Source organism: Carassius auratus, chromosome 29 (assembly GCF_003368295.1).
Source record: "Carassius auratus strain Wakin chromosome 29, ASM336829v1, whole genome shotgun sequence".
Classification (NCBI taxonomy): Eukaryota; Metazoa; Chordata; class Actinopteri; order Cypriniformes; family Cyprinidae; genus Carassius; species Carassius auratus.
The window spans coordinates 13,894,522-13,920,133 of NC_039271.1; the positions used below are offsets into that span (position 1 = coordinate 13,894,522).

The following is a 25,612-nucleotide window of genomic DNA, read 5'->3' on the forward strand; positions in this document are numbered from 1 at the left end:
ACCCTGACTATTAGAAAACATCTCTCTGTTGCTTCAGAGCCAGAGGCCATAACATACTAAGTCCAACTCTCAATAACCTTGGCCAAAACGATAAAGAGTTTAACATAAACTGTTGCACCAACAAAATAATACACAGTTCAACATAACGTGTAAAGTCCACGCTAGCTGCTACATGTTTTGCGTTGAGGTGATACTTGAGGCTCAATGTGCTGCGCCTGCGGTGATGTGCGAACGCTAGTTGGTGCTCCAGTATAATCGGTCCGCCGAAACGAAAAAAATAAGTTATTAAAAATGCGGGAATTTTTTTTCTGTATTAATTAATCTTAGTTAACGCGTTATTTTTTGTGTAATTAATTAATCTCAATTAACGCGTTAAAGTCCCGGCCCTAATATATATATATATATATATATATATATATATATATATATATATATATATATATAACACTGCTTAAAAATCTTTGGAAAAATACTTTTTTTCTGTTCTGTGAGTATGTGTGTGTGTGTTTTGGGAGCGCTCCTTCTGGACTGCCTGGAAAGTCTGTAAATAGCATGGGAAACTTTGAACCTGCAATGTCAACTGAATGACCAACCCCCACCATCCAGCACATTCAAAATAATCTGAGTTTATGCAGCTGAGATTTGAGTTCATTTAGGTTCTGTGCATTTGAATTTTGTGACTATGTGAGTGAAGCGTCCTTCACCCTGCTCCTCGCACTTATTCACAATGATATAATGCTGTTCTTTCACAGCGTGCACAATCAATCAAATTCTGGGGACGTTCTGCGCCTGGACCCATTTTTGCTCTGTGTATTCAAGAATTTAGACACGTGATCCATACTTGCTGGAATGTTTGAAAACCATTGCATCGCATAATGATAGTTTCTTTAATCAAGTGGGATCTGTGAACAAATAATGCTAGAGCTTTTTTTTCTTCACTTTTCCGAGTCATTACTTCCATGTTTTGTCAAGGTGATTTTTAATGAATGAATGTAGTCAGTTGTCCTCAAGTCCATACAGTACTTGCAGAATAAATGGGACCTGTAATGTAAAAGAATGTAATGTGAAATATTTATTGTTTTAAATTAATTTAATTTAATGAATGTATTAATATAATTGGCTGCAAGATGGGATATGCGCTATGCACTAACTGCTAGGGGACAGCTGCAATGGAAACAAGAAGTCCTTAGACTTTATTTAATGGCAACAAAAAGTTCTCCAAAACAAATAATAATGGTCAGTGATTGGCTGTGGAAAAAATGATGTCAACATGAATGCTGCTTGTATTCTCATAAAAGAGAACCAAGAAATTTGAGCATTTCACTGGGGAGGATTGAAATCACAGCAAGAGGAACTGAATCATGAGACTAGCCTCAGAAATACACAGGAGGTGTGTGTTTGTCTAATATTTTTAAATCTGTATTGTAAAACAAAGCTGCACACTAGCAAAATGCAAAAAAGCACATCAGACAAACATTAGACAAACTAAAATGAATATAAAATTGAAAAAAATTAAATTAAACACTTGTTTTCCCAGAAGAGGACTATATTTGAAATACATTAATCTCCTAAAAGTGTCAACTTCTATGAGTTCTCTAGCACATAAGTGACTTAAATCCCTCCAGAAATGTGTTTTAAAGCTCTAAATTGATGTGATGGATCCCAGAACAGACCCATGCCACTCACCTGTGACCCCAAAAACAAGAAGGAAGCATGAGCGGGCAGATCCCAGTTCAGTCTGTAAAGTCTTTAGCAGCAGATGAAAGAAAAAAATGGATTTTGGTGTGTGTGGTTTTTCTCTTATGATTGAAAGGAGCTGTGGAGAATCCATCAAAGCGCTGACAGTGACTAGGAAAGAACGATTACACGGGTAGCTGCATGTTTGTGATTCTGGTACAGGTGCAACAGTCCATTCCTCAGCAGCACAGATTCATTTCCAAGCAGCCCAGTTTTATCACACGTCCCAGGGCGTTTTAGTTTATCTGTTTAGTCTGTATTAGTGCTCTGTAAGTTGTCTTTCTTGGCATCTCAGCAGGGTTTGCTTTCATGAATCCCTCGCTGCAAACTGACTCATCACATGGCCTTTCTGTGCTTGTGTGTGAGTGGGCAAAGAGTTCATTAGGGGCAACTTTACTGTCCACTGCTTTAAAAAGCTAATGGCTCACTAATATAGATGTAATTAGAGTGTGTGTATGTTTGTTTGTGCTGTTTACGTGTGTCTGTGTGTGTTTCATGCGTTTCAAGCCACATCGGAAACGAAACTGCAGCATACAGTAATTACTCGTAATGCCACAAGGGCCTTGACTCAAGGGTGTGTGTGTGTGTATTTGTGTACGGGAAATGTTTATTTTGAGGTGCATCTCCAGCGCTAGAATGCTAATTTTTCCTGTAGTCCCTCAGGAACAAGCAAATTATGCTATTGGTTTGGCAGCAGTGTGTTTAAAGATGTAATTTATTTGCAGATAGAGAGATAAATGACCTGCATGTGCGAGAGATTTTCACACTCGGTGGATCCACTAATGCACATGGGTAATTACTTTACATGTAATTGCTCTAAATGTGACTAAATGCAAATGGACACTAGCATTTAGTTTTTTTTCTAGTTTAAAGGGGGGGTGACATGCTATTTCATGCATACTGAGTTTTTTACACTGTTAAAGAGTTGGATTCCCATGCTAAACATGGACGAAGTTTCAAAAATTAAGTTGTACGTTTGAAGGAGTATTTTTGTTACAAAAAAACCTCTTCCGGTTTGTCACAAGTTTCGGAACGTTTTTTTTCGAGTATGGCTCTGTGTGACTTTAGATGGAGCGGAATTTCCTTATATGGGTCCTAGGGCACTTCTGCCGGAAGAGCGCGTGCTCCCGTATAGCAGAGCACTGAGAGCACAGACATTCACTGATCAGAGCGAGAGCGTTGCGAAATGTCACAAAAGGAGTGTGTTTTTGGTTGCCAGGGCAAGACAACCCTGCACAGATTACCAAAAGAGAAACAGCATTAAGGGACCAGTGGATGGAGTTTATTTTTACAGAGCATCAACGGAGTTGTGCAAGTGTTTGTGTTTGTTCCCTGCATTTCGAAGATGCTTGTTTTACAAACAAGGTCCAGTTTGACGACGTATTTGCGTATCGTTTATTTCTTAAGGATAATGCAGTCCCAATGAAAAAGGGTCACGATCGTTAGCTATCAGCGCGTAAGCACATCAAGTAAACAACATGCGATGTTGTCATCAAACTGCACTTTCCCCATGTACAGCTTAAAAAAAAAAAAAGACGACATAAAGTGGAACTTAGTCATTTTCCAAAACCGCTAAGCAAATATATAGAGTTTCAGTACATACCACATAGAGACGCCTTTGCTGATGCTGCTCTTGTTAAATTTCAGCCTCTGGATCTGTGTCACAGCTTCCAAATGCTCTCAACGCAAAAGCCTACTGGTGATCGTGATTATTTAGCTCCGCCCACACGTCACGCCTCTAGACGCTCGTGTTTTTCCGGGAAAAATCGGTACAGACTATCTTTCTCTTATAAATATAATAAAAATAAAAACTTTTTGGAGTTATGAAGGATGCAGTACTACTCTATAGGTACTCAAGATTAACAGGATATTGAGTGAAAACGAGCATTTCACCCCCCTTTAACTTTGCTGTCACAGAGCAGAACTTTTTCTTTGATGCTGGTATAATCATATCATAAATACATCCACTTAATTACATGTATATTATCATAAACACTATGATAATAGCTAACTGACATGTTTCTCTCTCTCTCTCTCTCTCTCTCTGCTGTGTTGTGATAACATGCTCTTCGGTCATTGCAGCAAGTGTAGAAGATGCCCGTCTGATGTCTGTCACTGCAGAGAAAGCATCTGTCTGTCACTCTGAAGTGTCTTTCTGTCACGAAAGCATCTGTCTGTCTGAGAGTTCCTATTATAAAAGTGCCTGTCTGTTATTACCGTATCTATTGTTTAAGCATCGGCCTGTCTGTCATCTGTTTTTACACTGGAATACAGCATTGCAACAGGCCGACAGTGGGGATGTATGATTGTGGGTGGTCATTGAGGAATTTTTGAGGAACTAATTCTCTTCTTCAATCTTTTGAGTGACTAGGCTAACTCTTCTTCTTAATATGATGATCATTTTGTGTGTGTGTGTGTGTGTTTGTGTGTTTGTGTGTTTGTGTGTGTGTGTGTGTGTGTGTGTGTGTGTGCAAATTCACCTGAATAAATGTTCAACTACTCTCTCTGAAGTTCTGCTGTACTTAAAACAATAGTTATTTATTTTATTTATTTGCCACATTTTGGTTACAGTATGTACAGTGAAGTACAGTATTTTTTTTCCCACTCAGAACAATGACCGGGCCTGAAGGACTGAAACTGTTGGAGTTTGAGGACTGTTGCATTATGGGACAGAAAGTAGCCGAAGTGCTTTGGAAATGTTGTTTCATTGAGGCTTTCCAGTAAAGAGCTGTTCACTGCCAGATGCTGTACAGCTTAGACAGTGCTTAAATGCATGAATGGGTATATGTTTGCTCTGACATGATGAATTAGTCAATAGCACAGTTCATATACTGTAAGTTCACGATGTAGAAAGAAACACACATGGTTTTGGAATGACGTAAGGGGTGGGCATATTAATATTCATAAGAAGATTCATGTGTGGGTGATCTGTCCATGAAATGGTACTAATCATGTAAGATAAATGAGAGTACAAAAAACGTGTAATACTCTACCGACTGTGCAATTCTGCTGCATAATACATTAGGCAAAGCAGACTTTGATATGTGGATAAGGGTTGAATCGCTCTGTAACGCACACCGCAGATGGACTGTAGTGTGACATCAGCCTAGTGTACAGAGATCTGTAATTACCATCACACCACTCGCCCACTATTTGGAACTCACAATACAACAGAGAACGCAATGGTTTATGCATAGAGTGAACTCAGCACTCACTATTTAAACCTTGTGTTTCAGCTCTGGATATTTGTTTATGCATCATATGATGTCCTTACACAAGGGCGCATGCCCCGCTGTACTATTTTTGTGTGTTTGTTTGTGGCATAAACATCCCTCTCTACCTCTAAACCATTGGAGCGCAGCACTTCTGCTCAGGTTGTGACTGAAAGGCTTTATTTGTGTGTCTCCACACGCATGCTAACATACCATTTGCAGCACCCTCTGAGGAATCCAGGACGACCGCAGGGCGACTACTGTGGTCAGCAACCTCCGACCTTCCTAGCACTTCGGTTGACCTCTCACAGATTATAGGTGTGCCTACTTTCATCCAGTTTCCCTTTCTCAATGTTGTGTATCAGTATATCGTAAACATGAATTTGGGTGCAAGCAATGGCCTTCATTTACTAAACTTTGGCAGCTTACTATGAGACACTAATGATTTATAAAGTCATGCTTTAAAATGAAGCAAGTATTCATCAAAAACAATGCTGTACCATATTGCCATGCATCTTCATTGTAGCTCCTAAACAATGAAGTGCCATTTTGAAACGTAATTTATCCTGTGTTCCTTATTTTGCAAAAAGAAAATATACATACTAAAGCATGCAGACATTATAATAAGGGCCTAGATTAAAAGAGACAATGAGGGAGCGAAGAACAGGGAACCCTTTTGATCAAGGCCTCCAATCCTATTTGGCGATGTTTAACATTAAAGTGGAGCGGTGACAGATATCCGCTTGAGGCGTGCGCAGCACCTGTCATCACCTCCTTAGTTTTTATCACTGGGAGAAAAAGAGAAGCAATGAATTCTAACAAGGTTCATGTACTCATTCAGATTCCTCTTTTGATCATTTTAATCAAGACTAGGCGGTCTCCTTCTGTCTTCTCTTTGGTATTCAGTCCCTTTCCCGTTATTTGCTGTATGTGAGAATGTGAGCATCAGAGAGTCTGGTTCCAGTGGGAGAGTTTTTATGGGAGAGCTATTTTGATAGAGTAGAAGGCCAAACAGTCTACTAGTGTTTAAAATACTTTCTTGTGGGGAGTTAATTGCACCCAGCTGTGTGTAAACAACTTTTCACTCGACCCATTTGACAGAGCAAGTCACATGATAATCTGTCATCCCAGATGGGTGCTCTTTCTATCTTAGTTTGCTGTTTTAATGTCAAAGCATTTATTGGCATTATTGTTTTACACAAAATATACATAGACAGACAGATAGGCTGATGGATGGTATCTTAAGATATCATGATTTACTTTGAGGTATCATATCTGTAGTACAAAAAGTATGCCAAAGTGTAATAATTGGTTTAGAAAATGAAAAATAATAAGAATATATATTGAAAATATGTAAGTACATTTATTGTTTAGTTCATATATATTTTTCAGTTAGACCTACTCTTTTGGCAGGTTACGTCATTACGCCAGTAGGTGGCGGCAATTCTTTATGTGTGAGTCATTGAATCGGATTCGTTCAAAACACTGCTGAATGAAACTCACCTTACGAGTGACTCATTGAATCGTTCATTTTTATGGATTTGCTTTAAAAACGCTGATTCATTCAGGAATTTAGCAAGTTAGCATTTCATTGAGTCACTGAATCGTTTATTCAACTGATTCTCTGAATGCTAATACAGGAACTGAACACCTCTACCGTGTTGTTTTGAGACTTGTTCGGTTCATCTGTGGCTTTTGTTTGGCACGGTTCGGGTCGGAGCAGCAAAAACGGACAGAACAACTGGCAATGTTGTGCCTAAAATGTAAGTGGCTCAATAACAACTTCATGTTTATTGTACTGTTGTCAGTGTTGGGGGTAACGAGTTACAAAGTAACGGATTACAGTAACTATATTGATTGCTTTCCTGCGTTACAAAAGCCGTGTTTGACTGTGTGTAAAGTTCTTGGCCGGGTTTCCCGATAACGGTTGATCTTAGCGCTTAAGTAGTAAGTAATTTGATGATCGTTCATTATTATTTCACATGCGTTTGCCAACAATCACGTAGCTGTGCTTTAAGTGCTGTTTAGAGGAGTCGCTGTCCGTTTGTCAAGTGCTGAAATGTCACCTTATATAATGACTCGTAATTGTAGTACAGGCTCGTTTATTGACGTTAACCTAATGCTGCGTTCCAGACAGACAACTTGGATTATAATAACTATAATACAATACTATATTATATTATAGTGTATAATATTATACTTTACATAATAATATATCAGCCTGTCCTCCAACAAAAAACGACCATATAGGTCGTTTGTGCAAGCATTAATAATGACAGTAAAAATAATGACAGTCTCGCGTTGCGTCTGTCGTCATGAATTGACGTATAACGTCATTACCAATCAAAACGCACGTTTATTTAAATGCAATGTGTGGGCGTTTTACACCGATCTCACAGTATTTCCTACATATTTTACTACTGTAGGTGGCTTATTCGTTCGAATGACCACACCTAACCCCACCCCTAAACCTAACCCTCACAGAAATCATGCTAAATTATGATTTTTGAGCATATACATTTTCGCGCATGTCTGTTCCCTGGGATCGAACCCATGATAGCATGATTACATATCAAGGTATAACGCAATAATCTACTAACTGAGCTACACGAAACGCAAACCAGAGGGCAAATGAAAGAGTACAAAACATTAATATGAAAACGACCTTTTACCTATAGGGGCGCAATTGTAGTATACGCTCTGCTGGGTCGTATTTCAGGGATTTGGACAAACGACCTATACAAGCGTATTGGTTGGAGGACAGGTTGTTTTTCAATAGCCTTATGAAATGTTTTCCCCCTCCAGAACTGCACTGAAAGTCAAGCTGCGTTCACTTCATGAGCATCTGACCGTTTGATTGGAGTAAAACTAGCGTCACCTCACATACACGGAACTGTAAAGGTATTCATGTTAACAAGTAAAAATAGAGTCCGGTTTAATTTAAAGACAAGTATTTGATTAATACAATTACATTTAACCATTAAAAAGGAGTTGAGAAAAAAATGTACAGAAAAAAATGGAATCCAGAAAAATGTAAACGGAAAAACGGACTTTGGAAAAAAAATTTTAACGGAATTTGGGAAAAAATGAAACTGATTTCATAGGGCCCTAAAAAAGTTCAGTAAAGTAATAAGTAGTGAAGTTACTTTTCAAATGCAGTAACTAGTAAAGTAATCTCGGTTGCACTTTATTTTACAGTACGTGTACTAACATGTAATTATAGTGTACTTACAGTGTATTTATCTAAGAAAGTTCTGGTAATACAAGGTAACTACAAGGGGTAGGGTTAGGTTTAGGGTTAGGTTCAGGGTTAGTGCCTAGTTATTACATAGTTATTGTAATTACTATAATAAGTACATTGTATTTACATAAGGAACAGGACTGTAAAATAAAGTGCTACCATCTCATTACAATTTACAGATGTAACTAGTAACTAGTAACTAGTTACTAACTAATTAACTTTTTTGAGTAACTACCCCAACACTGACTGTTGTATAAAAGCAACAATACAAGCTCAAACACAAGCTTTTTACACCGTCTATCAACACAATGGCACTCGGCGTCCGATTCACAATCATGTTAATAATATTTGGAATATCAATACAGAATCATTGCTCCCTTCCTAGATGACTCAGTTTGACACAGTTTCCTGTGCCATAGACAGTGTAACATCTTCTATTCATATTGGCTGTTTATTATATTGCTAAGACACTATCGAGTGTGTGATGTACAGTGACACGTGTGTGTTTGTGATGTGACGGGTCTATAGTGTTGACGGAATAGTGTGCTCGGAGGAGAAACGTCTATCCCATCATGCCTCTGCTGTCACATGGTTACCATAGTGAATGGCACAGTTGCAATATACTTGAACATTGTTATTCTCGAGATTTATGCATATACATAAACAATTTTCAATGCATGTTTACATGTGGTTAGAGAAGGAAAGCTTTTTTTATTTTTTAAATGCAACAGCATAACATAGTCCATATATGGCCATGATTTTTTTGTGGATGTTTTATGGCCTCAGACAAGCTCTTTGTTGAGCAGACAGGATGTCAGCACATCTAACTGGCTGCCTCTGACTAAATGATGATCTGGATTACTCTCAGTAATCAGTCTCCAGGTCAGTGTACGTAACTACAATGAGGTGATGGATGTCGGATCCCACTGATGCCCAGGAGAACCATCTGTTTGAACCTCGACAGGATGGACGCTAAGACCAAAAGCAGAGGAGAGCATGCTCTCTTCATCTTTTAGATCAGTAATCAATAGATTAGGTCAGGTCAGGTCAGGCTTATAAGTGCCTGGTGTGGTCAGACCACACTGCCGGCTTCTTCTTCCACACTTTCTTCTCCAGTAGATCAAAGCTAAATCCAGATTAAGACCCTGGAGTTTAATTGTATAGCAAGCGCTTATGTCCACTACAGTTCAATGCATCAGCAAATTGTGTTTTTGTATATTTATGCTGGTGATTTTAAATTAGGCTGTTGATGTATGCTTGTTTCTCACTTATTTAAGGAACCCACAGTGCAAAAACACTGAAGCCTTGCTCTGAAATTTAGTGAGCTGCCTGTCTAGGCTGCCTTTTAAGGTGTCACTGGCATACTCCCAATGAGTAAGCTATTTCAAAAGGTGGACACCATAATTATGCCGCCACAATCCAGTGTCTCATCCATCAATTCATCCAGGCAATTCGAGAATGCATGAGAACCCGTGAAAAATTGTGTCTTATGTGGCAAAATGTACTCTGCTCTAAAAGTTGGGGTTGTTTTTTAATGTTTTTGGGCTGCATTTATTCAGTAAAAATGAATATAATTTTTTTTTTTTTTAAATGTAATTTATTCCTGCGATTAATTCAATTTTCAGTGCTCATTACTCCAGTCTTCAGTGTCCCATTTTTCAGAAATCATTTTAATATGCTGATTTGTTGCTCAAGAAAAGTTTCCTATTATGAATGTTAAAAACAGTTGTGCAGCTAAATATTTATGTGGAAACCATGATACATTATATGATCCAGTCACACTTGTAGCAATATTTGTTGGTTCTGTTGTTGATTCAGGGTTAGCATCTTCTGATGTCCTCTGAGGGTCAGCATCATCTCTTCTCAGTTGCTCTGGATCCAGACTGGAGCTTGTGTAAGTCCTAGTTACCATGGGATGTAAATCCTGTGGCATAACAGAGAAACAAATAGAGACATCATTAGCATAGCTGCTGTTCCAACCAAGTAAAACTAATTAGTTTAACCAACGCTAAAGAATAAGAATGTGCATTTGATCAGAGACAACTGCAGTCACAAATTATGAGATGGATTATTTGAATGCTTGGCGAAAGAGATGCGTTTTTAATCTAGATTTAAACAGAGAGAGTGTGTCTGAACCCCGAACATTATCAGGAAGGCTATTCCAGAGTCTGGGAGCCAAATGTGAAAAGGCTCTACCTCCTTTAGAGAACTTTGCTATCCTAGGAACTACCAAAAGTCCAGCGTTTTGTGACCTAAGGGTGCGTGATGGGTTGTAGCGTGGTAGAAGGCTAGTCAGGTGCGCAGGAGCTAAACCATTTAGGGCCTTATAGGTAAGTAATGATACTTTGTAACTTAAGCTGAACTTAATAGGTAGCCAGTGCAGAGACTGTAAAATTGGGATAATATGATCATATTTTCTTGACCTGGTAAGGACTCTAGCTGCTGCATTTTGGACTACCTGTAGCTTGTTTATTGAAGATGCAGGACAACCACCCAGAAGTGCATTACAATAGTCCAGTCTAGAGGTCATGAATACAGAGGTCATGAATGCATGAACTAGCTTTTCTGCATCAGAAACAGATAACATGTTTCATAGCTTGGCAATGTTTCTAAGATGGAAGAATGCAGTTTTTGTAACATGGAAATATGATTTTCAAAAGACAAGTTGCTGTCTAATATAACACCCAGATTTTTGACTGTAGAGGACGTAGCAGTGCATCCGTACAGTTGCAAATTGTAATTTACAAGATACTGTATACTGTTTTTTTTTTGGTCCAATAATTAATATCTCTGTGTTATCTGAATTTAATAAGAGAAAATTATTGGTCCTCCAATCTATTAAATTTTTAACAAACTCTGTTAGCTCAGATAATTTAGAAGTTTCATCTGGTCTCGTTGAAATATATAGCTGAGTATTATCAGCATACAGTAACAGAGAAACTAATCCCGTTTTTTTTTTTTATAATATTACCAAGGGGCAACATGTGTATTGAAAATAGAAGGGGACCTAGGACGGATCCTTGTGTCACTTCATATTTTACTGGTGATAAATGAGATGATATTGAATATAGAAGGGGACCTAGGATGGATCCTTGTGTCACTCCATATTTTACTGGTGATAAATGAGATGATTCCCCATTTAAATAAAAAAAATGGTAGCAATCGGACAGATATGATCTAAACCATCTTAGAGCCTGCCCTTTTTTTTTTTTTTTTTTTGCAGGAAGGAGCTCAATTGAGCAGACACAGTGGAAAGCAGGGGAAATTATCACCTGCTTTAGACTATTTGGTTTTTGCCTTGACATTAAATATTCACATTCTTCATGGTATGGAAAAAGAAGCAATTTTTTGTTTTTATTTTATTATATTGCATAGTAATTTGATGTTAGCTTTGATGTTAAGTTGTTTTGTTGTCATTGTAAATATTCACCTTTCCATGGCCATGGAGGGGAAACAGATTGTCAGCTGACAGATACGACACACTGTTTTTTTTTTTCTTTCAATATTTATTTCAACCCAAGACAACCAAAATCAAATCCCTAGAAGCTTGTGAACAGTTTTGTAATGACTGTGTGCATGCTAATTCACAAGTCGACAAACTGGGAAAGTCATACTCACAGAGGTAATGTTAATCATTAAAACAAACAAAATACAAAACTTACAAAAACACTCAGCAATGTTATTGATGTTATTGAGTCAGAGACAGGTGGTTTAATCAGTGACATTATTATCCGGCATCTTTGTCACCTCAGCCTGCTTCCCTTCCCGTTTTTACATATAGAAAAAGCAGAAAAAGTAATACATAATACATATTTCGTAATACGTAATACATTGTCTTGTTTTCTCCCTGAACAATGATGTGAGTTGCTATGGCCATGCTCAATACAGCAAGAATGCATCAAAAAATCTAAAATTGCCTTAAACTCAATAGCAGAAAGGTAGCGTGATCGTCATCATATGGCATATGAACAAAACAGTTACACAGAGTTCAAAATTGCATGATGTCAGCTTTACAGTCTGTATTGTACAGTATGTGTTTGTATTTTTGTACTTCCACGAGTATTGACACTTAGCTCCACAACATTAGTACAAACATTTTAGCATCCAATACTAAAAAATCTGATTATAATAATAAAAGTTAATAATAATAAAAGTTGCTTGGGATCCTGTTTTAGAAAATCTATGTATACTCTCTGAAAAAAGGTACAAAAGCTTTCACTGGGGTAGTACCTTTTTTAAAAGTTAGAAATACATACCACTAAAGTACAAAAAAATTATACTTAAGGTACTATTACAGCATTTCAAGGTACTCATACGCACTCTTTAGGGGTAAATAAGGTACAAATGTATAACTTTTGAAAGGGTACTGCCCCGGTGACAGCTTTTGTACCCTTTTTTCTGAGAGTGTTGCTAGACAGCAAGGCTTACTTGCTACAGAGGTAAACATGTAGAGTGGACCAAAGTAAAGCACATCTGTGACTTGCTGGTCAGGGAGGCAGCATGCATTGTGGGATAGCAGCGGTCAAACATTTGCGAGAACTACTCAACCACAGAATATACAGCACTCTCAACTGGCCTTTAACACACACCCTTGTGTTCTTGCTATACACTTGCTTTTGTATTTAGTCATCATTTGTCCTTCAAGCAGAGAGTAAGTCTCTAAAGGCCTGAATGATTCATACTTTACCCTTGTTTTGGGCTTTCCAATAAAGCTTTGCTTACATGGAGAGCACCTTGTTAAAATCTAAATTCAGCATCTGCTTGGATCGTTCAGCAGCACTGAATGCATATACAAAATATGTTTAACACATCCACACGAAGACATGGGAACTCTCCTTGTGGGTGTATTAGCTGAATGTGTCAGGTTTCCCAAACTGATGATGTATGTAACAACAAATCGCTCCAGCATTAATCAAAGCGATTTTCTGTAATCAGATTGTACTGAGAAATGGCTGCTTGTTATGAAACAGATTGCAGGTAGACATGAAATATCTGATGAGGTCTAATTAATGCCCAAGTTGAGCCATGCCAGACTTTGTGGAGAGTGTTCAAATGTCTGTGATCTCTCATAAGGAGGCCACACACGCCCAATAATGTTCAGAGGGCCCATGGGAGAATCAATGACATCAGTGCATTTCCTGTGCCCTCGGGGTATGGTGCGGTCATTGATTACTCGTGTCTGGGTTTAATTATCCTCTAGTGGAAATGAAAGGAGAGGGGAATCAGCAGACTCTGTCAATAGATCTGATGCACAATCTGATTAAGAAACCAAAACTAGATCCTAGTGTACTGGAAAATTATAGGCCTATTTCAAATCTTCCATTTATGTCTAAAATTTTAGAAAAAGTTGTGTCTGCTCAATTGAGCACTTTCCTGCATAAAAATGATCTGTATGAAGAATTTCAGTCAGGTTTCAGGCCCCACCATAGCACAGAAACTGCACTTGTTAAAATTACAAATGACCTGCTCCTTGCGTCAGATCAAGGCTGCATCTCATTTCTAGTCTTACTTGATCTTGATCTAGATTACAAAACTATACAGGTATTCAAGGGCAGGCTCTAAGATGGTTTAGATCCTACCTGTTCGATGTCATCTCATTTATCATCAGTAAAATATGGAGTGCCACAAGGATCCATCCTAGGTCCCCTTCTATTTTCAATATACATGTTGCCCCTTGGTAATATTATTTGAAAATACGGAATTAGCTTCAACTCTTATGCTGATGATACTCAGCTATATATCTCAACGAGACCAGATGAAACTTCTAAATTATCTAAGCTAACAGAGTGTGTTAAAAATGTAAAAGATTGGATGACAAATAATTTTCTCCAATTAAATTCGGATAAGACAGAGATATTAATTATTGGACCAAAAACACTGCACAAAATCTTGTAGATTACAATCTGCAACTAGACGGATGTACTGTTACTTCCTCTACAGTCAGAAATCTGAGTGTTATATTAGACAGCAATTTGTCTTTTGAAAATCATATTTCCAATGTTACAAAAACTGCATTCTTCCATCTTAGAAACATTGCCAAGCTACGAAACGTTAACTGTTTCTGATGCAGAAAAGCTAGTTCATGCATTTATGACCTCTAGACTGGACTATTGTAATGCACTTCTGGGTGGTTGTCCTGCTTCGTCAATAAACAAGCTACAGGTGGTCCAAAATACAGCAGCTAGAGTCCTTACGAGGTAAAGAAAATATGATCATATTACCCCAATTTTACAGTCTCTGCACTGGCTACCTATTAAGTTCCGTATCAGTTACAAAGTATCATTACTTACCTATAAGGCCCTAAATGGTTTAGCTCCTGTGTACCTGACTAGCCTTCTACCATGCTACAATCCATCACGCTCCCTAAGGTCACAAAACGCTGGACTTTTGGTAGTTCCTAGGATAGCAAAGTCCACTAAAGGAGGTAGAGCAAATGTGCATCTGATCAAATGTGTATTTTTAATCATTAGTTTGGGTTAAACTAATTTTACTTTGTTGGATCAGCAGCTATGCTAATGATGTCTCTATTTTGTTTCTATGTTTTGCCACGGGATTTACATCCCGTGGTAACTAGGATTTACACAAGCTCCAGTCTGGATCCAGAACAACTGAGAAGAGATGATGCTGACCCTCAGAGGACCTCAGATGATGTTAACCCTGAATCAACAAACAGAACTAACAATTATTGCTACATGTGGGACTGTATCATATAATAATTATTAATTAATAATATTAATCATGTTAATCATCTAGCTGACTACGTCTTGTATTAATTTTTTCTAAAAATCCTGTCAAACGTGCACAAACTGACAGTCACCACCATAGGCTACTACTAAATATTGTAGAAACATAATTTTCTGTAAAGTTGCTTTGTAACAATTTGTATTGTAAAAAGCGCTATACAAATAAACTTGAATTGAATTGAACTTCAAACAATATGGGCTGATCAACCACCCAAAATGCAAGATCCTCATGTTATGGTTTTTTTGTTTTTTACAAAACAAATGATGTTGAATATCAAGCATGTCAGTAACGGTTGTATTAACATTAAATGTAAAGTTCACCCAAAAATAAAAATCTTTTACTTCCCACTGCACAATGTGCCATCGGAGTGACATCTTTTTCATGTAATTTTTGGATGTCCAAATTCGGTCCAAATGAATTCCAAAATAATATCCAGTTCAAAAGTCAAATATTGAACGTCAAGATGACGTCCAAGTTGGGTCATGGTTGGAAGTCCAAATAGTGGACCTAGTTTGGACATCGAATAGATGTTCAGAAATGGTCATGGACCGACAGACCTAATATAGACATGATCGGCACGTCTATCCAACGTGTAGTGGGTTGAGGGTAAGTAAATGCTAATAGAATTGTCATTTTTGGGTGAAATAATCCTTTAAATATTTGGTTGTTGATAGGTGCAGTCACATTTTGGCAAAAGATGACGATTGTAAATGTGTGATTGATGTATGAAGTCACTTTTAAACCAAGCAGTTTTCTTTTGGTCAGTGAGGCGAATTGCCATGACCAACTTGATTCTTGAACCTGAAATCTGTTTGGGAAAATCTTTTGTGTGGATTTCTGTTCAAGTGAATTTATCTGTGAACATTCATTACAAGTTTCTGCACCTTCATAGTCAGCATTTTTAAGCAAATTGTGTGATTCTTCACTATTTTTTGCCTAGTAGTGTGAGCATTGTGTTAACACTGAAAAATAGGCTTAGGGTGCTGATATATATCCAGATGATGTACTAAAAAACGTAATTTTTAAATGCTGGACTGGACACTCCATACACAGTCTTTCAGTCCACTTCATACGCTAGATTCATACATAGAGTCTAGCATAAGTACACAGTATATACTGTAATACATCATTTTGGACATTATATCTGTGTCAGCAAGTTTTGTGAACAGCAAGAAACCACATTGAATCCAGTGTTTGCAATCGCTATTCAGATATTTTATAAATTATTATAATATTTTACAAGACAACTGATGCTTTTGTGAGTGTGATCGACTTCGTTTAACAAAAAAAAAAAAAAAAAAAAAACTTTTAACTGTAGTGTATAAATCTAGCTTTTTTTCCTGTAAAAATATGCATAGTGTTTTAGCTTGGTTTGCCAGTGTGAGATATTTTAAGTTTGTTTTTGTGACAGCGTGTCTAGAGAGCAATTGTCAATGCTCAGCTGGAGTTTATTTGAGCGTCTCTCTCTCTTGTTCGTTCTCCACATCTATTCATATCTTCCTCTTCAGTAACCCTCTCTCATGTGCTTCCAACTACTCAAGATTGTGTAGCCGAACCAATTAGTTCTGCGCTGCTGTGTTCATGTGTGTATGTGTGTGGCAGGTTGGGTAATACTGATATACTGTATGCAGTGCAGCACTCTGGTGCTCTCCACACACAGGATGAGTCATGCGCTTGCAGCAAAGGCAGGGCTTTCCCTCGCTCTGAGCTGATGCTCACATTTCATTCCCGTTTGTCACTATATTATGCTTTTATCTCACCGGAATTATCTCACTGGAATTATCGACATGAGACGTTCATCCAGCCACATCACATTCGCACTATTGCAGACATGACCTCCGCTGAATATCCAAAGGGAATTAACATTTGACATAGTTGATGCTTAATATGTGGAGGAAATACTCTGCATAGTTGCTTAATCTGTTGAGGATTGACCTTGTTTTGCTGCTCGATCTAATGCTGTAAACTAACTCAATTTTGAACCTTCTCTGTTGTTCCTTTGAGATGTATGGCTGCACAACGTTCGTTTAAACACATGACAAACAAATGCAAATACTTGATATCTGAGTCAGTGATCTGCACATCTGGTACGTGTGGAATAAAAGCCAGTTAGGATGAAACAGGGTTTTCACTCATCGTTTGATTGACAGTCTCTGAGGTTGAGTGCAAATGATGTTTGATGGTGTCTGTGCTTAAGTTCTTGCTTTGTACGCTTGAAGTTTAAAGAATGTTTTGGGATCAGTGTAAGTTCAGATTTAATGCCGGCTTCTGTCAATTACCAGAAAATATTTTGACTGATCACGTAATTGATAAAAAAAAAAAAAACGAAATCACAATTGCAGTAATGGGCCAATGATGTTTATTTATTACTTTTTGTCATAAAACCAAAAAACATCAAACGACTGTCGCGATAAAACATTCTTGAAAAGAAAACCTACCAGAACTTCAAAAGTTTGGGAAATACATTGTTACTTTTATTTAGCAAGGACGCATTAGAAAGTAACAGTAAAGGCTTTTTTTCAATGTTACAGTATTTCTATTTCAAATTCTTTTGAACTTTATTCATCAAAGCCCATTTATTCATCACTCTATTCATCAAAGATTCCTTAAAAATAGAAATGGTTTCAGCAAAGATAATAGGCAAGACAACCGTTTTCAACACTGATAATAATTTGAAATGTTTCTTGCGGAGCAAATCAGCATTGATTTCTGAAGCATAGTTTTTCACATATATTCACTTCTATAATTATTTCTTCTGCTTCATTGCTCAATGAGCTAAATCCATTTGCCTGCCAAATCAAAGTCATGTAGTGCAACCACAATTAAATAAATAAATAAATAAATACCTAAATAACAGGAAGTTATGTCATAGAGAGGACACCTGCAGTCTCTTAAAATATAACATGGCAAGATTGGTTCAGATTGTAAAATATTACACGGTCTGACCGTCCCCTCCCTCGACTTGTATATTAATGAATTAATAATTAATGATATTTGCATCATGAATGATGGATTCATAAATAAAATATGGAATGTTTTTCTATGTTGTCTTGAGTTATACTCAGATCAAAAAATTCCTTTAAAGGATCCTCTCTCTCATAGTCTCACACACTATTAGCTGTTGTCCCCTGAATCAGGTTCAGAAGTGTTCTCATGCTGCTCTGTGTAATGCTGTTTCTGCAGGACATTGGAATGTCTGTTTATGGCAGCATGGAACACTGTGTGTGTGTGTGTTTCCTGTTGTCCTGTGATTGGTCGGTCATGTTTTGAGTCATATCGTGGGTCGTGGCCTTTGTCCTCCTCATGTCTTCTTATAAGTCTAGACATCTGAGAGTGCTACTGACTGCACATGTTCTAATTATGGACTTCAGATGCAACTATTCTCAGGCATTAACACTTGTGAAATACAGAGAAGGTATACTCTATCTTGATTAAATTATAAATCTTGAAACAAACTCTCAGTGTATAAACAGTGTGCTTACTGTTTATTCTTGAATTGGAGAATAAATTACGTTTATTTACAGGAGAATAAATTACTTTTTTCTGCTATTGCTGTGTGATTATTGATTTATTTGCAAGGAAATATGCAACACCTTACTGCACATCAATAGTCCGGAGATTATAATTGATCAAAATCGAACCAAATCTGACAAAACCTCTCAGGACATTCATGGACATCCTCAGTTGGAAAACAGATTTATAAATAATCAAATATATGATTTGGGCTGTGGTAGTTCAAGTGTTTATAAAGTATTTTTATATGAATTATGTTTAATGCAATATTTGTAACACATTTGTGATAATATAATTCATTGGTCTCAAACACAATTCCTGGAGGGCCACAGCTCTGCACAGTTTTACTCATACCCTAATCAAACACACCTGATCCGGCTAATCAAGGTCTTCAGGATTACTAGAAACTTCCAAGCAGGTGTGAATTGGAGCTGGTTGGAGCTAAACTCTGCAGAGCTGTGGCCCTCCAGGAAGTGAGTTTGAGACCACTGATATAATTGATTAATCATGATTGTTTCATCAACAGCTCTATTGTTTGTACTTCATGGCCCTTGCTTTAAAAAAAAAAAAATCTAATGATGATAATAACAGAAATAAAAGAACAAATCGACATAGTTTTATGGAATCTCTTTATTTTGTGATGTTCATTCAGGAATAGTTTGTGTACTAATAGAAGTACAGTAGTTGTTTTTATTTCTAATTTTAATCACCGTATTTGGGGCTCTTGGCAACAAAAAGTGAAAACCCTCGATCTGTGGTATTTCCCCATTTAGATATGAAGGTGAATGTGTCTGCATGTTCTCCAAGCTGCATTTAAGGTCCTGTGAAGATCGTGAGAAACGGGAGATTCCCACAGCCATCTTGGCATGAGTGTGGTTTTCTCAAACTCTGCTGTATCAGCTCTCAGATCAACTCTGTACAGAAATAACTCATGCAATCTGCTGTATATGGTTTTGTTGTAGGTGTGTAGTAGTTTTGAACTGATGTCTTTTTACTGCGCTTTACTGATTGATCTTCTCTTCTCCTCTGCAGTATGTGGAGAGGCGTCAGTGTGAACTGTGCTGATGGCTCAGGATACACACCTCTGCACCACGCATCTCTGAACGGACACAGGTAATACTCCTATTTTCTATTAAGATCAGATATAAATTAATGGGCTCTAAATCAAATGAATGAGCTTATGCTCTTGCACACTTCAGTCCTTCCTATCATGGTGTTATAGACTAACAAAAGAGAAAGTGCTAAACATCAGGATTACTTTATAGAGGTGTAATCCAGCTCACATAGACAAGAATCAGAACACCCTAATGTCAGATTAGGGCGGGGTTTGTGAATCTGGATACAGCTAGATTAGTGTGTATGTGTATGAGGTGGGTGGCATTATATTCAGTGAATGAGGGTTTATGGGATGAGGTGGTGTCAGATTAGTCTGATTTTTTTTTTTTTTTTTTTTTAAAGCAGGATGGAATTAGATTAGCTCAGGATTTAAACGTTTGCCATTAGAATGAGCCCAGTGTAGGAGAGGGATTTTATGTAACTTGAATTATGTATTATGATTAGAGCACAATTATCCTGTGCATATTGTGCCTGCAAAAAGCTTGATGAAGTTAAATAGCACCATAGAAGATTTATGAGTTTTTTGGTATTTGAGAATGAAAATCGGGCCACGCGATTACATGAAATCTTTCTTATTTGTCTTTCTCTCAGGGACGTGGTGTTAAAGTTGCTGCAGTTTGAAGCCTCTGCTAATGTGGCAGACAGTAAGGGCTGTTTTCCTCTGCATCTGGCCGCATGGAGAGGTGATGTGGACATAGTCCAGATACTGATCCACCACGGCCCGTCCCACAGCAGAGTTAATGAGCAGGTACACACACACACACCCTTAGAACAAATGTACTATTTGTAAGCTTACCCCCTCATCTAATCATAACATTTGCATATCATGCTAACTTAGCCAAAACCCAGTGCATGACAGTTACACTAAAACCTTGACGTCACAAACTGACTTTAACACACATCACTAGTCCTGTGGTGAACAATTACAGTAATCTGTGCAAATAAATCCAAAGGAAAATAAGTTTCTCTTCATACATAATCTAAAAATCCTTAACCATTCCCCTGCTACGATATGCAGTATAGGCTAAGCTAGTATGTTGTGATAGCAGTATGCTACATTAATGCTGTGCAAAATGTAAGCTAAAAACAAGTTAAGGTTAAGGTTCTTACATGGCCACCCCCAAATCTGTATATATATATATATATATATATATAATCTTTTTTTTTTTTATGTATGACTTGGGTGTCTTAAATCAGTAAGACAGTGGGATATTTTCACACCTTTTGTCATATGGCAGATGAAAATGGTACACCTGAAAAGTAGTTGCACACATTTCCCTCAAAAAACGCCCGAATCAAAGGTTTCATCTATCTCTGAAATTGTGAAGAATGAGCTGAACTTTTAGGGGTTTGAGCAATAACAAGCACTAGTATAGAGCACTTGTCTACACTAGTCTGCTGTTAATAGTAGTACACATTTACAAAAACTTAAAACGTCTATACACAGTGCCCATGCTTTTGAGCAGGAACACACTCTAACACTCTTAACAGGTTTTTGACAGTTTCAGACCTGTTCCTCACATCTCGGCGTGTTGATGGGCTGATGGAGGGTTTGTTGTGCAGAGTCAGAGCAGCTCTGTGAAAGGCCTGTATTTACCTGCAGTTTAAAATGCTGTCTCATTGCAGGGAATAGTGCTGCTCTCTCTCCTGCCATCTGCCTCACTCTTAATGACCAAACAAGCTGGAGAAACAATTACGGCCAATCTTTAGCCCTCCTCAACTCACTAAACCATCAGATTCATGGATAGACCTTCACCGCCGGCATGAGTGCATTCTGGAGAGAAAAAGACAGTGTATGGCCTTCATTTACACTGTCAGTAGTCTGTTAATAATGAATACTGTCTGTTATCAGTTCATGAAAGGAATGTTGAATTCAACTAAATTTTAGGAAATTAATTGGATTGGGCCTTCTCAAGTCAATCATGAATGCTGCACAATCCTGACTGATAATTTTTGTTTTACTTTCACTCCATTTTACATCCATTTCTCTAAATGGATATGTGCAGCACTTTACGAGCAATGAGCAATGCAATAGTGATGATACATAGACTTGGACACGCACACAGCTGGTGCCACGGACATTACGCCGTATATTACACTGCAGTGTGGGATACTGAGCTCTTTATGACTTGGACATTACTCACATCCGGATATAATATTCATATATTTTGTGTCAGAGGGTATGCTATTATTTCAGCGCTGCTATGTAGAGGCTGTTTATAGCCCCATGATTTCCAGCTAGTGTTTGATAGTGCTAATGCTGACACAAACACACATTTATCATTCTTTCTTCTGAAAGGACGTAAAATCAATCTGAACAGTCTGCCACGCTCCTATTAAAGGTTTCGCGTCAAACGTACCTGCAGGTGATTTGTCACTCAAAAGATCTGCACTTACACAGAAAATAACATGACAGCCTGTGACAGGCCCATTTTACAGCATATGGCCATATATTAAGGGAAGTCTCTGCTAATTTACTTGAAGAGTACTTACTTATGTCACTCAGCTAAGTGAACAGGTTATTGAAAGGAAGGTTCACTCAAATATGAAAGTTCTGTCAGCATTTTCTCACCCTCGTGTCTTTCCAAGTGCTTACTACTTTGTCTTTTCAAACACAAAAGTTGAATTTATCTAGTATTAAAGGCACTAGGTGGAGTTTTGCTTTGTTTAAATGCATATAAAGAAGCTGTTGGTGTGTCCATTTGTAGATTGATGCCAGATTTATTGACCTATTACAGAGAGGCAAAAGCTTCTTGGCTCTAATGAAATGGAATAAGAGGCTTGTGTGTTTTCTGTACTTTGGGGACAAATCTGTCCACAGAAGAAAGCCAAATCTCATACCTCCTTTGGGACATTTAGTGATGTCCTTTTTTGGAAAAAGTTAAGTTAATTAACAGTATGGTTATTTTGTAGCAGTTAGATTGATTTTATATTAAAGCTATTAGAGGATTCAGTTTAAAATTTGAAAAATATTATCGGCGCCAAACTTTGAATACATTCAAAAATACTTTTAGGTTCAAATTCAGTAGGAAGTGTTAAAATAGCTAACTTTTGTGTGTTTTAGCATGCGAACATAGATCCTCAGTGGATGAGTGTGTATGTGTTTGAGAGAGAGGGGGTGTGAGAAAAATGGCTAGTTTTGTGCGTTGCTCAGGAATGTTTTGTTTTCTGGTTGGAAAGATGAAAGGTTACACCATTTTCTCTGACTCCAGCTCCTCTGAGCCCACAAGAGACGGCCCTCTGAATTCCTTTATTTCTCTCTCTCTCTCTCTCTTTCTCACTCTCTCAACTACACACACACACACACACACAAAGCATTAGTCCCAGTGCTCAAAAACAAAAATCTGGGTTACAGTGAGCCACTTTCAGTAGTAAAGCCAGGAGATGTAAACAGTATTCATGTTTACATGATTTTTACATAATTCAGTTTGCAAAAAAAAAATCACCTACCTGTAAGTGTCTCACTGTAACTTAATTTTTTTTAAAGAAAACAACGGATGAATATATTTTTATTTTATTTTATTTGTTTATTATTTGATTTGAGTTGATCTTGCGTCAATCAGCATTAAATGCTCTATTGAGCTTAACTGGTATTGAACCCAGAATATTCCTTTAATTCTGCAATATCGGCTCAAAGATCGAATCCACATTAAACTGCACTGGATTGTGCAGGATAGCCAAGATTAATGTGCTCCTCCACACCTCCTCTATCCTCCCGTGGGCTGTACAGTCTGTCTGTACATCTGCTTTAGTGCTCCACTAAGAGACGGGACTCATGGAGTCCTCATCTGTGAACAAAGCAATTTTGTTTGGTCTGTTTGTATATTTCATTCTTCAATTATTTGTTTTGTGTCATTTAAAGAGCTGATTGCTTTAGACACACCATTGCTATTATATTTAATTTCATTGATTGAATGCAAATACCGCTTCTTCTGTTGTTGTATCATGACAGTCCATCTTGGATATTAACCAATATGGCGTGAACAGTAAGGAGTGGGAAAGCGCGGCCTGCTGTCTCTCTGGATATTCCACTGTCTGGCCGACATACAGATGCACGATTGAGGCTGCGCTCATAGATGCAGGGAATTACTCTTTGTGTGTGTTTGTTTGCTGTTCATGGCTTAAAAAGGGAGATTAAAGGAAGAAAGGCAGGGCATAGAGAATGAGAGCGAGCGATAGGGTGAGCGAGAGATCTCTGTCTGCAGTATCAGGTCTGTTTCTTTGTGCTGCTTCAGGGACTGGGAGTCTCTTATCATCATTTTCAATCATGTCTGGCTAATTAAGGAACCTATTTGCTTGAAATAAGTCATTGCAGTTAAAGTGGCCGCTCGCTGCAGTTCCCTTGTTTATTGACAGGCCCGCATGAATGCTACTTATGTCTTCATAACACAGACATAACTGCACATTTTTCACTTGCATGGGTTTGTTGGAAGATCCCTCTGAACACAAACCCACACACATACATACAGTATACTGTAGAGCAGGGTTATTCAAATCTTGCCCTGGAGGGCCAGTGTTATTGCAGAGTTTAGCTCCAACCCTGATCAAACCCACGTACCTGTGATTTTCTAATGATCCCGGAGACATTGATTAACAGGCTCAGGTGTGTTTGATCAGGGTTGGAGCTAAACTCCAGGGCAAGATTTGAATAACCCTGCTGTACGTCAAGAGAACGAGTGCTGTGTGCAGTAGTGGCAATAGAGGGCGCTGTTGAGTTATCTTTGGCTTATGGCCTGTTTGTTAATGCACAGTTCCAGTTTCATTTGTTAGATGATATTCTTATTACCCTTGTAGGTTTACAGGATTCAACAAACCGCTAACTCATCCCACAGCACATGCAGGGAGAGCTGTGGTTATACATTTTCAAACAATCAGACTTTAAAGCCCTGGCAGTCAATGAAAAGACTTATAGTAAAGGAGACATCTGAGCCATATCTCTTTTAATTTGGGTCAGTAAAAAAACACTAGGGTTGTTCCTGATTAAAGTCATTCATAGTCAACCATTTAAGCCATCAGTCCGAGTAGTTGATATTTTATTACAGTAATTTAATCGTCAACCTCAATATCTATAATTTCATCACTACCGGTATGTTAATGACGATGACATGAATCTGCTAATGCATTCAGATGTTTCACCTTCAAGTAATCTGCCATTATCTGTTTTGACCAGCTGTGTTTGACTTGTCTTCTCGTTAAATAGCACTGAATTTCATTCATGCAATGGAGGGATCCGATCAACATGTGCTTCTGTGTCTATTGTCTTGTTTGTAAAAACAACCTGACAGTAGCCTTAGGGCAGTTGCAATGCATTATGGGACTTATTTAGGACTGTAAGTGATTGATAGAAAGTTGTCAGGGTTATATGACATCTCATGTTTTGATAATGGATGCTTCAGAGGGATTTTTTTTTACTGTGCTGTTAGAGTAACATGCCGTCTCTCCCTTTCTGATGTAGAACCATGAAAAAGAGACGGCTCTGCATTGTGCGGCTCAGTACGGTCACTCCGAGGTGGTCCGTGTTTTGCTGCAGGAGCTGACGGACCCCAGCATGAGGAACAGTCGCGGGGAAACGCCGCTGGACCTGGCTGCCCTGTACGGACGCCTGCAGGTGGTCCGCCTGCTACTGACCGCCCACCCCAACCTTATGAGCTGCAATACACGCAAGCACACTCCTCTACATCTGGCCGCACGAAACGGCCATCACACAACCGTTCGAGTGCTGCTGGAGACCGACATGGACGTTAACACACAGGTCAGTGTGTGTTCTTCCTCAAGAACTCCACACACTTTACCTTTTCGCTCTAGGTCTCAGTTGTGAGAGAGAGAAAGAGAGAGAGAGAGAGAGAGAGAGAGAGAGAGAGAGTGTGAATGGTTTAAGGGCTCAAGTGGATGAATAATGAATCTAGCTGTGAGAGTAAGTGAAACGCAGTAGAGGAACACTCTGTTCTCAGTCCAGGGTTTCCTCAGGCTACCCTGGTGTGTTTACTTGGTTATACTTCAGGGACAAATTTTCTACCACGAAGTGACTTAAATCGTACAAATCTTCCCA

The 25,612-nt window shown here is 38.2% G+C and overlaps 1 protein-coding gene across 9 annotated transcripts in view; it reads left to right on the forward strand.

The window, feature by feature from the left end:
* LOC113048150 (ankyrin repeat and sterile alpha motif domain-containing protein 1B-like) overlaps positions 1-25,612 on the forward strand; it is a 147,169-nt gene that overhangs the window by 19,906 nt on the left and 101,651 nt on the right. For all 9 annotated transcript variants that reach the window (XM_026209720.1, XM_026209729.1, XM_026209724.1 and 6 more), the window contains exons 2-4: positions 19,480-19,560; positions 20,155-20,311; positions 25,019-25,315. In XM_026209720.1, the coding sequence (XP_026065505.1) occupies positions 19,480-19,560; positions 20,155-20,311; positions 25,019-25,315 (535 nt within the window). The remainder of the gene's footprint in view (positions 1-19,479; positions 19,561-20,154; positions 20,312-25,018; positions 25,316-25,612) is intronic.